Source organism: Callospermophilus lateralis, chromosome 12 (assembly GCF_048772815.1).
Source record: "Callospermophilus lateralis isolate mCalLat2 chromosome 12, mCalLat2.hap1, whole genome shotgun sequence".
In the NCBI taxonomy this organism is placed as follows: Eukaryota; Metazoa; Chordata; class Mammalia; order Rodentia; family Sciuridae; genus Callospermophilus; species Callospermophilus lateralis.
In genome coordinates, this window is record NC_135316.1 from 50,251,696 (window position 1) to 50,265,910 (window position 14,215).

General features: G+C 33.8%; 1 protein-coding gene across 2 annotated transcripts in view; it reads left to right on the top strand.

Moving 5' to 3' along the window:
* Klhl1 (kelch like family member 1) overlaps positions 1-14,215 on the top strand; it is a 358,829-nt gene that overhangs the window by 189,070 nt on the left and 155,544 nt on the right. For both annotated transcript variants that reach the window (XM_076872388.2, XM_076872389.2), the window contains one exon: positions 11,173-11,385. In XM_076872388.2, coding sequence (XP_076728503.2) covers positions 11,173-11,385 — 213 coding nt within the window. The remainder of the gene's footprint in view (positions 1-11,172; positions 11,386-14,215) is intronic.

Consider the following 14,215-nt stretch of genomic DNA (forward strand, 5'->3'; position numbering starts at 1 on the left):
TCAATTCTATAGGTGATGTTTAATAAGTAGGGTTACTTAAAATTGCAGTGATGTTAAACTATAATTTTGAAAAGATTAAAGAATGTGAATAAGTTAAAAAAAAAAAAAAAAAAAAAACCAACCCACAGCCATTCACTTTAGTCTGGTAGAGAGAAATTCAGAAGAAGATACAACTTTATTACAATAAAACACAAGTGGCAAATACTAAATATCCTTCCTTATACTGCTATTATCAAGCAAGAACTCATTATTATATAAGTTAAATTCTATTTAATATTCTTCTCTTAAAAATTGATGAGAAAATAAACAGAAAGCAGGAAACACTATTCAACTTGGATATATTTGTAGCTCTTTAAACCCTTCTTTCTTTCTGAATAATATTAGTATTGTGTTAGTAAATATCGTACTCTATATTTATACATGTCACTATATTCAGTGAATGAAATTTAAACATATATATCAATATGAAAATAAAGTTTTTGTAGTGATTAGTTCATATTTGGTTTCTCTGTCTATATTTGGAAAATTCATTGAGAAAGATAAAAATTATGCAAATAAGTAATATGGTCATTGAAAACATCTGTTATTTTTTATTTATTGTTTTCACTTCTAAAGTAATAAGAAAAATGCAGGATTTTCAAAAAAGGAATTCATCTAAAACTGCATCTTCTACACCAGCATCTTTTTCTGGTTTTGGAGATTAGGATCATCTGAAGAGATTAAAGAATGATAGTTCTACAGCCTTTAAGAGGCAAGATACAAAGTAGAAAAATATTAATCTTCAAGTGTTTGAAATGGTGATATATAGATAGTAATTGATTTATAAGGATTCATTAAGATATTATAAGAAAGCATATATTGTGCATCAAAACTATGACAATTTTCTGATAGAGCCATTCAGCAATGACATGGGCTTCTTCAAAATGTACTGTGGTTCCTATCACTGAAAATAACAAGTAGGTGAAATGATTTTAAAGATCATTTCCAATTTGAGATTATGTGAGGTAGCAGGAATTCCAATATTACACTCTGGCAAACAAAGGTATGAGAATTGGACCAGAAGATGTTAAGGTTTCTTTGGTGGCTGATGAATCCATGGTTCCATAGTAAATATTTTCTAGCCTTGGGAATTTTTATTACAGAGAGAAAAAAAAGTACATCTCCACTCTTCCTTCCATTTGCCTTTTCATCCCTTTGATTTCCTTAAATCTCTTATAACCTCATTCTGTTTCCTCTTTAGAAAGTGAAAGTAAGATTTGTAGGTCCCCAAATTTCCTTCCCTCCCTCCCTCTCTTTCCCTTTTATTTTCTTTCTCTGTATTCCAGGACTAGATATATGCTAGACCTACAGTAATCACTCAACAAAATTTTGTTGCTTAAATGAATACTTGGAAAAGAAATTAAGGAAGATATTAATGTAAATATAGACTGTAGAAAGTTGAAGTAAAGGGTAGGATCAGATGCTGAATAGTAATGTCAAATACATAATGCTTGTTAGGAGTCACACATTTTTCTAAGAAATTTAAACCAGTCTTCATACTTAAATCCTCAAAAGTGTGCTTTCCAGTGAATACTATAGTTATCCTCACCTAAGTATAAGAAATCCAGCTTTCTAAATTCACATAGCCAATGATTAACAAGGTTGGGATCTAAATCCTGGGTAACTCTCCAAAGTAAATCACCGATAATCAACATGCCTCATCATGGAACTCAGAAATACCAAGGGTTGTAAAGAAAATCCAGGTCAGCACTCAAGAATCAGAGTGCATATAAGTCCCAATGATACCGCTGGTTACTAGTGACGAGTTTAGATCCCTCCAATACTAAAGTCTGAACATTAGAGAAGCATACCAAGGCAAGCATATAAAGTAGGGTTTATTTTAAAAGTGGTAACATAGACTTCTTCCACGAGGGAGAAGGGGACCATAAATGGTATCCCAAGAAGCGAGCAAGGTGTTCTGCCCTTTTTATATGTCCTAGGCTTCCTTTGCTCTCCTGCCCTCTTATCTTTATCTTTTTCCTTCCTGCCTTTGTGACTAGGCCCAGGAATGCTTGGCGGGATGGCCAAAAGGTGGGAAACAGGTGGGCTGGAGGGGGAAGGGCAGGATGGTGCAGCCCAGGACTCATTAATTAACAACTTTATAGCTCCCTGTAGGGAGGGGCAATTCATAGGACAGGTTACCTTAGCAACAGGTTGGAGCAGGGATAGGTTCTTGATAAGGGTAGAAGAAGAGCTCTGAAGGAATTGACATTTCAGTCCCTCAGGGTACAGTCTCCAACTTCCTGGGACTCACTCAAAATTGTCCTGACTTGATCTGACCTGACTTGATTTACCTACCTATACTGACTGTCTGTCTAATTCTGGCTTTACCAACAGATACACAGAGGAGAATCAGAAAGATATTACTCAAAGGGTACATAGCCCAGGTAGTGGTAAAGGAAGGTGTCATAAAGGACAAGAGATTGAGTTTTAATTTCAGCCTCGGTTTTATTAGAAGTGGAACTATGTTTGTTCCCCTCTGAGTCTCAACATTCTCATGTGTAAAATAGCAAAGTTTGACTATAGCATAATGGGTCTTCATTCCCTTTGAAATTTTAAGTTAGTGTTCAAGAGTTCATTCAACCATTTTGATATAGGATTAAAATTTCATGCAAGGAAAATAAGCCAAAGACAAGGAAAACTGATTTTAATATCTGAAAAGTTTAGAATCTTAGCAGTAATACATGAGTATAAACAACATTTATGTCATTTTTACAAGAAGCCCTTGATAACTAAGGAGAGTTAACTCTGATCACTCTTTAGGTATAGAAAGTGTAAATTCTAGAAGTAATAGAAAATATATATATATGTAAGAGTAGGCTGAACCTTTAAGTAAGTCCATATTTTTCCTGACCTCAACATGGGATATGGGAATGCCATGTTTCTTAGAGGCATTAATCTATAAAATAAAGAATCAAGAAGTTATCACTGAAAATATTGGGAATAATTGCTATAGTTTCTTAGTTTTATGTGAGAGTTTTTAAACATAATTTTTCAATTTCTCTTAGAATGTATATTAGTTTCCTTAGGCTACCATAACAAAGCTCCACAAAATGTATGACTTAAAACAACAGAAATATATATTATATCATAGTTCTGAAGGCCAAAATTCCAAAATCAAATTGTGCACAGAGCCATTTATGAAGTCCCCAGGGAAGAATCTTTCCTAACCTCTTCTAACTTCTGGTATCCTGGAAAAATTCATTGGCCTTCCTTGACCTGTAGCAGTATAACTAATCTCCCAATTTATCTTCACATATCTTTCCTTTCCTTGTTTCTCCAGTTTCTTCAGATTGAGCTCGCCTCACTATGATCTGTAGATCTTATAATTTCTCTCTAGAATGACAATAGTCATTATATTAGGTCCCAGACTAAGTCAGTATGATTTTGAATTAAACTAATTACATCTGCAAGAACACTATTTCCACAAAAGTTCACATTCTAAATTTTCAATAGGTAGGAATATTTTAGGAAAACTTGGAGTCCAAATGTTTTTGTCTTCTCCCAAATTCATATGTTTAAGTCCCATTTCTGATGGTAGAAAGATGTGGCCTTGGGGCTGGGGATGTGGCTCAAGCGGTAGCGCACTCGCCTGTCATGCATGTGGCCCGGGTTCGATCCTCAGCACCACATACAAAAAAAGATGTTGTTCCGCCGAAAACTAAAAAATAATTTTTAAAAAAATTTTCTCTCTCTCTCTCTCTCTCTCTCTCTCTCCCTCTCCCTCTCCCTCTCCCTCTCCCTCTCCTTCTCTCCTCTCTCTAAAAAAAAAAAAAAAAAGAAAGAAAGATGTGGCCTTTGGGGAGTGATTATGACATGAAGACATGAAGACAAGGCCCTCATGAATGGAATTCTTTCCTAGAGATCTTTCCACTCTTTCTATCATGTGAAAACACAGTGAGGATATTCCACTTATAAGGAAGAAGCCAAGCCCTCTGAGAGCAAATTTGCTAGTGTCTTGATCTTGGACTTTCCAGGCTCCAAAATATGGAGAAATAAATTTCTGTTGTTTATCAATTATTCAATCTAGGATATTCTCCTATATCATCCTGAACAGAAATTAGTATCAAGAATTGGGATATTATATAACAAACACCTAAAAATATGAAAGCAGCTTTGGAACTAGAAAATAGGTAGAAGCTAGAAAAGTTTTGAAGTCTATTCTAGAAAGAGTGTTTATTGTAGTGAATGGAATATCAACTACAATTCTCGTAAGGGCTCTCAGAAGGGGAAAGCTGTAGAGAAAGCCCTGGTTTTCTTGGAGATCTAAGTGGTTACGATCACAATGCTGGTAGAAATGTGGATGGTAAAGACCATTTTGATAATATCTCAGACCTCTAGACATTACCGTTTACCCAGATACAAGGCTGCTTTCACAGTTTTAGATATTATTATTATTATTATTATTATTATTATTATTATTTAACTACACAACAACAGTGGAAAGCATTACAATTCTTATTACACATATAGGGCACAATTTTTCATATCTCACTATATAAAGTATGTTTATGCCAATTTATGCCTTTATACATGTACTTTGTTGTTGTTGTTTTTTTTTTGCATTACAATTCTTTATACACATATATACCACAATTTTTGTATCTCTGTTTGTATATAAAGTATGCAGACACCCAATTTAAGTCTTTGTACATGTACTTTGTATAATGATGTCCATCACATTCCACCATCCTTGCTAACCTCCTGCGCCTCCCTTTCCCTCCCACCCCTATGCCCTATCTAAACTTCATAATCTATTCCTCCCATGCTCTCCCTCCCTACCCCACTATGAGTCAACCTTCTTATATCAGAGAAAATTTGGGGATTTTTTTTTTGGGGGGGGTATTGGCTTATTTCACCTAGCATTATCTTCTCAAATGCCATGATTTTGTTCTTTATTAATGCTGAGTAAAATTCCATTGTGTATATATATGTGCCACAATTTTTTTTTTATCCATTCATCTGCTGAAGGACATCTAGGTTGACTCCACAGTTAGCTATTGTGAATTTTGCTGCTATAAACACTGATGTGTCTGTGTCCCTGTAGTATGCTGTTTTTGAGTACTTTGGATATAGACTGAGGAGAAGAATAGCTGGGTCAAATGGTGGTTCCATTCCCAAATTTCCAAGGAATCTCCATACTGCTTTCCAAATTGGCTGCATCAATTTGCAGTCCCACTAGCAATGTATGAATGTACCTTTTTCTCCACATCCTCGCCAACACTTATTATTGTTTGTCTTCGTAATAGCTGCCATTCTGACTGGAGTGAGATGATATCTTAGAGTGGTTTTGATTTGCATTTCTCTAATTGCTAGAGATGATGAAGATTTTTTCATATATTTTTTGATTGATTGTATATCCTCTTCTGAGAAGTGTCTGTTTAGGTCCTTCGCCCATTTGTTGATTGGGTTATTTGCTTTTTCAGTGTTTAGCTTTTTGAGTTCTTTTTATACCCTAGAGACTAGTGCTCTATCTGATGTGTGAGGGGTAAAAATTTGCTCCCAGGATGTAGACTCTCTGTTCACCTCACAGATTGTTTCTTTTGTTGAGAAAAAACTTTTTTGTTTGAATCCATCCCATTTATTGATTCTTGGATTTAATTCTTGTGCTATCAGAGTCTTTTTAAGGAAGTTGGGGCCTAATCCCACATGATGAAGATTAGGGCCTACTTTTTCTTTTATTAGATGCAGACTCTCTGGTTTAATTTCTGGGTTCTTGATCCATTTTGAGTTAAGTTTTGTGCTTGGTGAGAGAGAGGGGTTTAATTTCATTTTGTTGCATATGGATTTCCAGTTTTCCCAGAACCATTTGTTGAAGAGGCTATCTCTTCTCCAATGCCTGTTTTTGGCACCTTTGTGCCAAAAAAAATATATAAGGTAATTGTAATTTTGTGGGTTAGTTTCTGTGTCCTCTATTCTGTACCATTGGTCTACCAGCCTGTTTTGGTGCCTATATCATGCTGTTTTTGTTACTATTGCTCTGTAGTATAGTTTAAGTTCTGGTGTAGTGATACCACCTGCTTCACTCTTCCTGTTTAGGAATGCTTTAGCTATTCTGGGTCTCTTATTTTAGCAGATGAATTTAATGATTGATTTTTCTATTTCTATCAGGAATGCCATTGGGATTTTGATTGGAATTGCTTTAAATCTGTGTAGTGCTTTTGGTAGTATGGTCATTTTGATAATGTTAATTCTGCCTATCCAAGAGCAAGGTAGATACCTCCATCTTCTAAGGTCTTCGTTATTTTCTTTTTTTAGGGTTCTGTAGTTTTCATTGTATAGATCTTTCACCTCTTTTGTTAAATTGATTCCCAACTATCTTTTTTTTTTTTTGAGGATATATCAATTTCTATCTTAGTCTTTTCAGGATGCTATAAAAAATACCTTAGATTGGGTGATTCATAAACAAGGAAATTTATTTTTCACTGTATGTCAGACCAAACTGAGGGACATGATATTGAAATTAAAACAAAAGCCATCTTTTTTGTAAAGTAGCAAGTTGGTTAAATTGTGTCCTAGTGTTTTGTAGAAGCAGCAACATGAGTGATGAAATGGGATATTTTCAGGAAAAATCTCTAGGCAAAGTTTTAAGGAGTGATTTTTAAAATCCTTTAGGAAAATGCAAGAAAAGAGAACTTAAAAGAGAAATAGAACTTTAAAATTTGGGAAACTATCATTCTGGTCCTTTTGTGAAGAAGGAAAAGCATGCTTAGGAGAAAACACGAAGGATGTGGCCAGACTTTACTACCTGTGCCCTCCAGAGTGGCAGCGAGTATGACTCACACCAGTGTTGGCTTTAGTGTCATAGAAATTTGAAACCTTGTATCCATCCAGTGAATAATAAAACAGGAAAGACACTGCTTAAGAAAAATCAAAAGATGGTTTCAGCCTTGCTTCAGAAAATAGTATAGTCATGCATATGTTATGAAACTCTCAAAACATTGCTTTGTGAAGGATACTTTAAAAAGTTTAATTTTAAAATTGCATTTGGAGTGATGTCAGTCTTATCAGTCTTCAAAAGGAGAAATGTTTCCTTAAGTAACTATAATTTTATTTCTTTTTTCTAGCATTTTGTGTTATTAAAAATGAAGTAAAGAAGATTAAAGAAAGTTCCCTTCAATGTTATTTGAATAATAAATTATTTTTCTATTAATTTAATACCTATATTTTAGGCTACATAAATAACAACAAGGTAATAATTAAAGAGATACAATTATATTCTGTTTGACCTAGTGCTACCATTAATTTTTAGCTAACATTTATGTGATGTAGAAAAATGATGTTTCTAATAAAATCTCAATGGAATTACTACTTATTGATATATTACCACTTTTATAATAGGGAAAAATAATAGAGTTAAAAGAAGATGATATGAATATTAGAGAATAGTTTTATGTTAAACTGAAAAAATACCAAACAATACTGGTAAAAAAAACCATTTTATTTAGAATAAAACAAACTTGAATGTTTTCAGCTAAAAAAAATTAAATAATATGAAGTAGAAAAAGTAAATGTAGGGTTTAGAATTTCTTTCTTTCTTAGGTAGTGGCATCTTACATTTAATGCCAAATTTTGTTTTTTATAATAGGTACTTTTAACCAATATATAGAATATATAGAAGGGGTGTGTGTGTGTGTGTGTATGTTTAAATGGTACAAATTGTCATAGATTTAGAATAAACCTCTTCCATTATCCTACCTAAAATACCCTTTCAGTATTATTTCCCAGAGTTTTTCTGTCCTCATTTCCAATCAAGGTGATATACCAACCCTGGCTTCACATACTTCATTACCTACTGTTATGTCTTTGTTTTATGGTCAGAATACCATTTTTCTCCAGCTCCTGTTTTCTAGTGTAAACTCCTTCCAAATATTTTGGGTCCATTGAATAAGTCACCTTCTATCGAGTTGCCTACCATCATTATATACTGCATTTTTTATACACATCTACTCTACTGTAAGCTTTTGATTCTATTTTATCCTCCCTCACAAGTTAGTCACAGCCATACATCAGATGTTAAATAAATTTTTTGGACAAATTAAACAGGCCAAGAGTTTAGATATCTCAAAATATAATTTTTCAGATCATAAAGTATTAGTTAAGATGCATAAGCAATGTGATAAAATTAGTGTGAACTAATATTACTACCTTTATAAATAAAGCATAATAGAACTAAATTTCAGAAATTAGATTACAATCACCATAGAAGAATTTTCAGCAGGGTATAGTGAAAGGCAACTTGAGGTATGGAAAGCATATAGAAGTTTATAATTCCATAGTATGTAAAAATAACAATAGTAAACAACATAGTAAATGGCCAATTCTGACAGAATTAGTAATGACTGATACCAGCTTCTAACATCCAGTTTATTTATAACAGTTTTATAAATGCAACAATACCTCCCAAAAGATTTAGTGTGGCTCAAAAATATAACATTATGTGAATATAAGATAAATTAGATACAGGTGTAAAAGAGCAGAAACAGAGAAAGCAAAGATGCTATAGTAATACTAAATGAAACTATTATCAGAATTTTCAGAAAAAGAAACCAAACCATAAAATGCTATAGCTTTCAAGCCAGATGGATTTCAATTTGACTCTAAGTTTTCTAGAGGCCAAATAAAAAGAGGAATCTGATCAATTTCATAATTTACAACATCTATTATAAAAGCAAACCAATTTATTCAGCAGAAGTGCAATTATTTCTGCTACTAAAACCTGAAAGAAATTTTCCCCAAGGGTCATCATAAATAGGACACTATGAAATATAATGAAACATGCCTTGAACAATATCTTTATGATAGATACCGCTAAGAGTTTCATAGAGCTTTAAAATGATATTCTACACTATATACTGGTGGTTTAGCTCTATTATTCTATGTATAGTTTAATATAGGCAGAGATTTTTGAGTAACTGAAAAAGTGAATGGACAAAAATAATCTTTCTAAGATTTCACAAATACTTTTTTACTTTAGCTCTTTAAAAAATGTTGATAGAACTTCTCAAAACACTTAGTTTGTTAATTCACTAAATAGTTATTGAATTTATACAGCACAGTATAAGCCCAAAGGAAACAGAGGGGTCAAAATTATTTCCACTAACTGAATTAACTCAGGTATTATGTGATGTTGATGAATTTTATAAACAAATCACATTACTTCTAAACTATATTATTATGAAACTTATGTAAATAAATGACAGAAAACCTGAAAGAAAGTAAAAGTTAACATCCTCTTGTTGAAGTTAAGGGTACTTCAGCTCTCAGGATATACTCCCATCAAGGGTCAGATTTCTCCTCAGAACAGGAGTGGGTCTGCTCTCACCTGAAGATTGTTGGTCCCTTGATGAATGCTTTATTATTTTTTAGCATAGTCACATGGCTTTTAAAAAACAGTCATAGCCTTACTCAGATTTTATCTTAAATTATGTGTCCTATTGAGTCTACCACTACTATAATGTTGTGACCATAACTCATGTTCTGAGAAGCTTTAGTTATATCTTCCATGGAGTTGCCTCAGGAGACATTGGAGGAGGTGGAGCTAAAGGAGGCCAAACATGTTGGTGCAGTGGCACACACTTGTAATCCCAGTGGCTCGGGAGGCTAACACAGGAGGATTGCAAGTTCAAAGCCAGCCTCAACAACATAGCAAAGCCCTAAGCAGCTTAGCAAGACTGTGTCTCAAAATAAAAAAATAAAAAAAGGATTGGGGACGTGGCTCAGTGGGTGAGCGCCCCTGGGTTCAATCCCTGGTACAAAAAAAAAAAAAAAAAAAAGGCTAAACATTGTTTGTGGAATCTCTATATTCTCTAATAATACACCATACACAGAAGCCTTTGGGCTTAAATGTAGGAAAGGTTTTGACAGTTTTAAAAATACGTTTACAAACATGGTACTACTATGTGCCATTTTACCCACATTGATCTGCAAGATCGACCCATCTATTCAATAAATGCTTAGTTCCTCTTCTATTTTCCAGGCATTGTGACAGGATCTAGATATACAGTTTACAAAAGACAGGGTCTCACAGCTTACAATTATAATGAAATCTCAAAGTGCACCAAAGATTAGTAACTGTTTGGTAACTGCAGTGGCAAGGATATACAAACCTTGCACTGTGAAGATCTAGTGGAACTGAAGTCAGGTCACATGAGACAAGATAGAGAGCTAGAAAAGCTCATATAGATAGCTATTGTATCCTTGATATGACAGAAATTAGGAAAATATGGTAGATAAATTCATATTTAAGTAACAGAATGAATAAGGAGAACATGTTAACATGGAAAATTTAGAGAGTAATTTTTCTTTCAGTTGTGACTGGAATGTATGTCAGGGAAAAAAATGAATGATAATCAGAAAATGTCAGATAATGAAAAACCAGAATTCTTGAACAAGAAGTTTGAACCAATACAAGGGAGACCATAAAATTAAACAAAATCTTTGAATGATGCCATACACTCGTTTATATTTTAGAAATATCATTTTGGCATCATTGTAGAGGACACAATTGAGATGCTAAGAATAGACTCAGGCAGAGAAATTAGAAGCTGTGGCAATCAGGAAATAAAATAAATGGAAATCTGAATTGAGCCAAATAAATTGTCATGAAAAGAAGGAGCTATGAAAGATAATAAGAGGTTGGAATATGGGATTGTTGTGACTACTATGGCCTCTATCTTCTGCTTTTCTTTTTTCCCATCTGAAAAAACAATGATACACCTTATAGTGTTACACTTTAATGTAATTTTATTGCCATTTTCTGATGCTTGTATATGTAGTCAAGCTTTGAAAAATGTGAAATGTTATTCTTTTCATATTCACTAAATCTTACACAGCAGAACACTTGAAACTTGAACATTTAATCACTAAGTATATTCTGCCCGCATAACAAAGCTCAACATTATAATCCTCCAGTTATTACAAGATCTGTGCTGTCTCGGATACATTTACACTTCAATTACAATTACAATGCTTTCATCTTAACAGCTTCTAGTTTCTGAAGGATTGAGTCTCAAGGATTATGTTATAATGAGAACAAAGGTTATTGACTACTTTTCTCATTTCTTTCTGAGATGCTTTACTTGCCAAATAAAAGTGAAGCAGAATTTATGCCAAAATGTTTTCTCCCTCCAGGAAAACATAATGGAAGTTATAAGAAATCAGGAGTTTTTACTCCTTCCAGCTGAGGAGCTCCATAAACTACTAGCCAGTGATGATGTAAATGTTCCTGATGAAGAAACCATCTTCCATGCTTTAATGATGTGGGTCAAGTATGACATGCAGAGGCGATGCAATGACCTGAGCATGCTTCTTGCCTTCATACGACTGCCACTACTTCCACCACAGGTAATTACGTGTGCTGCTGTTTTCATAGACACAACTTACTGAAAAGCTATTTTAAAAATAAGCATCACAACATGTTTTATCTACTCACATGTTTGAAGTCTTGGTTAAAACTTGTAATTTTGCAAATTATCTATGTACGGCATTGCTAATCCAGGAACTTGGCTTTATCAGCTGCTATGGCCCTCTCATCTCTGCTCTCAGCACAGCCATTAAGTCAGGGAAAGAAACTGGACTGGATGAAGAGTATGGGGGATGAAGAAAAGACAATCAGACACACATAGAGAGAAAAAGGTGGGGCTGGGGGTGACACTGCTCTCTGATGGAGAAGCAGTGACCCAGAGCTAGCTCAGCACATTTATTATATAGGATTCATCATCAAAAGTTTATTTGTGGTAAAGTTTTAATAAAGCAGACAATCTGAAGGATGCAAGACTGCTAAGACATTAAGGTCATTTTATTATGCTCAGAATTTTCTATCCCAGGGCCTTGGTGCTGAACTCAGGGTCATGACTAATAACTCTGAGCCTTTGCTCATAATTTCTTCTAGCTGGTATCACCATAGCAATTGGGACGTCTTGATCTGCACTTTTACACAGGCAGTTGCCAGCACAAACTAAGCCATGAAAGAGTTAGAAATACCAAGATTTAAATCACATCTCTAAACAATCAGATATCCAAAATTAATCTTGAAGATGGAGCTGACCTCTGAAATAATATGTCAAATTTTATATGCATATATTTTATTGGGAGACTTATTCCTTTCATCAGATTCTTCATCTGGATCCAAATCATCACTAAAATTTTTCACTAATGCATATATTACTAAGAATGTAGAGACTTAGGCCATCAGGAAAATATAATGGGAAAGTATGAAATGTTAATAGCTAATACAGAAGTGAAGTTTGTGGTCATATATTAAGATTTAAAAAGTTTAAAACATCTCTGAACCAAAAGTAGAAAGTCATGAAGACATACATAGAAAGCAGTAATTGTGTTTTATTTGACTATTGAGAGGAAAAAAGGAGATAAAACAGAGGTAAAGTATTTATACAACTACCTCCTAAACAAATTACATGAGTTTGTCATAATGTGGCACTTTCAAAAGGAAATAAACCATGGATTTAGATTACTGGACAAAGAATAAATTGTGATACCAGAAATGGATTTTTTCAAATCTCCCATGCCAACTTCTGATGTTAGATATTTTCACATCTTGTATCCTCTCTCAAGTCACAAGTGGCAGTTGATCACAACTAGCCAAAGATAGCCAATGATAGGTAGATGGTCCTTATCCAATAACAAATGCTAGGGCATAGCCATTATTATCTAGCCATTTACACTGTTTACTGAAATGCAGGGAGCATGGAGTTAAACTGGTGCTCAAAAATTATCAGAAATAGTAGGATGCCCAGCAGAGGAGATCAAGAATGTAACCAGGGCTCTATCTTCTCACAGTATGGTTTTTCTTTCATACCATCCTTTCCCATTCTTCTGCCATCAGCTATGGGGAGGAGTTCCCACCTGAACATCAGAAAAGAGATACAATCCTATGAGATCATTTTGTTCTTAAAGCTATATGTTATGTATTGGGGTATGTTTCTACTGGGTCAGCTTCTTTATCTTTCTTAGTGAAGAAATATTTTAACATTAAAAATTTTTTTAAATAATATTTTATTCTGGTATGACTAACTAGTAGAAGGATTTTAAGTTAATTAGGGGGTGGGGTACACTGGTGATTAAACCCAGGGACCCTTTACCAATGGGCCACCTCCCTGGTAATTTTTATTTTTTATTTTGAGATAATGTCTCATTAAGTTACTCATCCTAGACTTGAACTTGCAATCTTCCTGCCTCAGCCTTCCAAGTCTGCTGTTACAGGGGTGTACCACAGCAATTGGTATAAATGAATTCTTATCACAATGTCCAGTAGGCATAAACATAGTATTTATCTATTTTCCAATCCTCAAGTTCTCAAATTGGTGGTACTATACTCATATCTTTATATATTATTTCAAGGAATAAATGTTCAGAAGAAAAATGCAAAGATATTTTCTTTTTATAAAATGTCATTGGTATACCGGAAAAACCATTATTTCCATAACTATTATTAGTGAATTGCATATCATTAAAAGCATTTTACCTGTAATATTTCTAATCATAAAAATGTAGATAAAAGGGAAGGATTATTTACTACATGTACAGAGAAAAAAGAAAACAGGCTTACAGAGGTTAGTGATTTTCTTAAAGTCACACGGCCAAGAGGAAAATCCAATTTTCCTGAGAATCTGAGCTGGCCATATATGAACATGCACAGAGATAGTTTAACTGTAATTCAAGTTTTTTTTTTTTCCATGTGTGCTTTCTCACCTGGAAGACCATAAAATTATTCTGAATGTAGCAGTTTTTAAGGTTTTTATAAAGACAGTGGGGAAGGAGGAAAAAAAAGCGGGGAAAGAGGAATTAACATGTATTTATTTCTTTAGTTATCAAGCAGAATTTATTTTATGTCACTTAAATTCTATAATACTTATATATAGTAGATATTAGTCCCATTTCACAAATGAGTAAATTAAAGAATCAGCATGATTACCATCTTTCTATTAAGTTTTGCAGCTTGGATTTTAATCAAGTTGTATCTAACACTAATGTGGTTCTTCCACTAATGGGATATTGTCTCAGAAAAGCAGGGAGCTGAAATTCTGAACCTTGCTTCTCATTTTGCAATAAAAGAAACTTTGAAGTCAGACAAAAAATATCATGCAAGAGAATTTTATTATAAATAGAAGTGAGGTGAAAATAAAGTAAAAGCAAACTGAGGTTTATGCAGAGA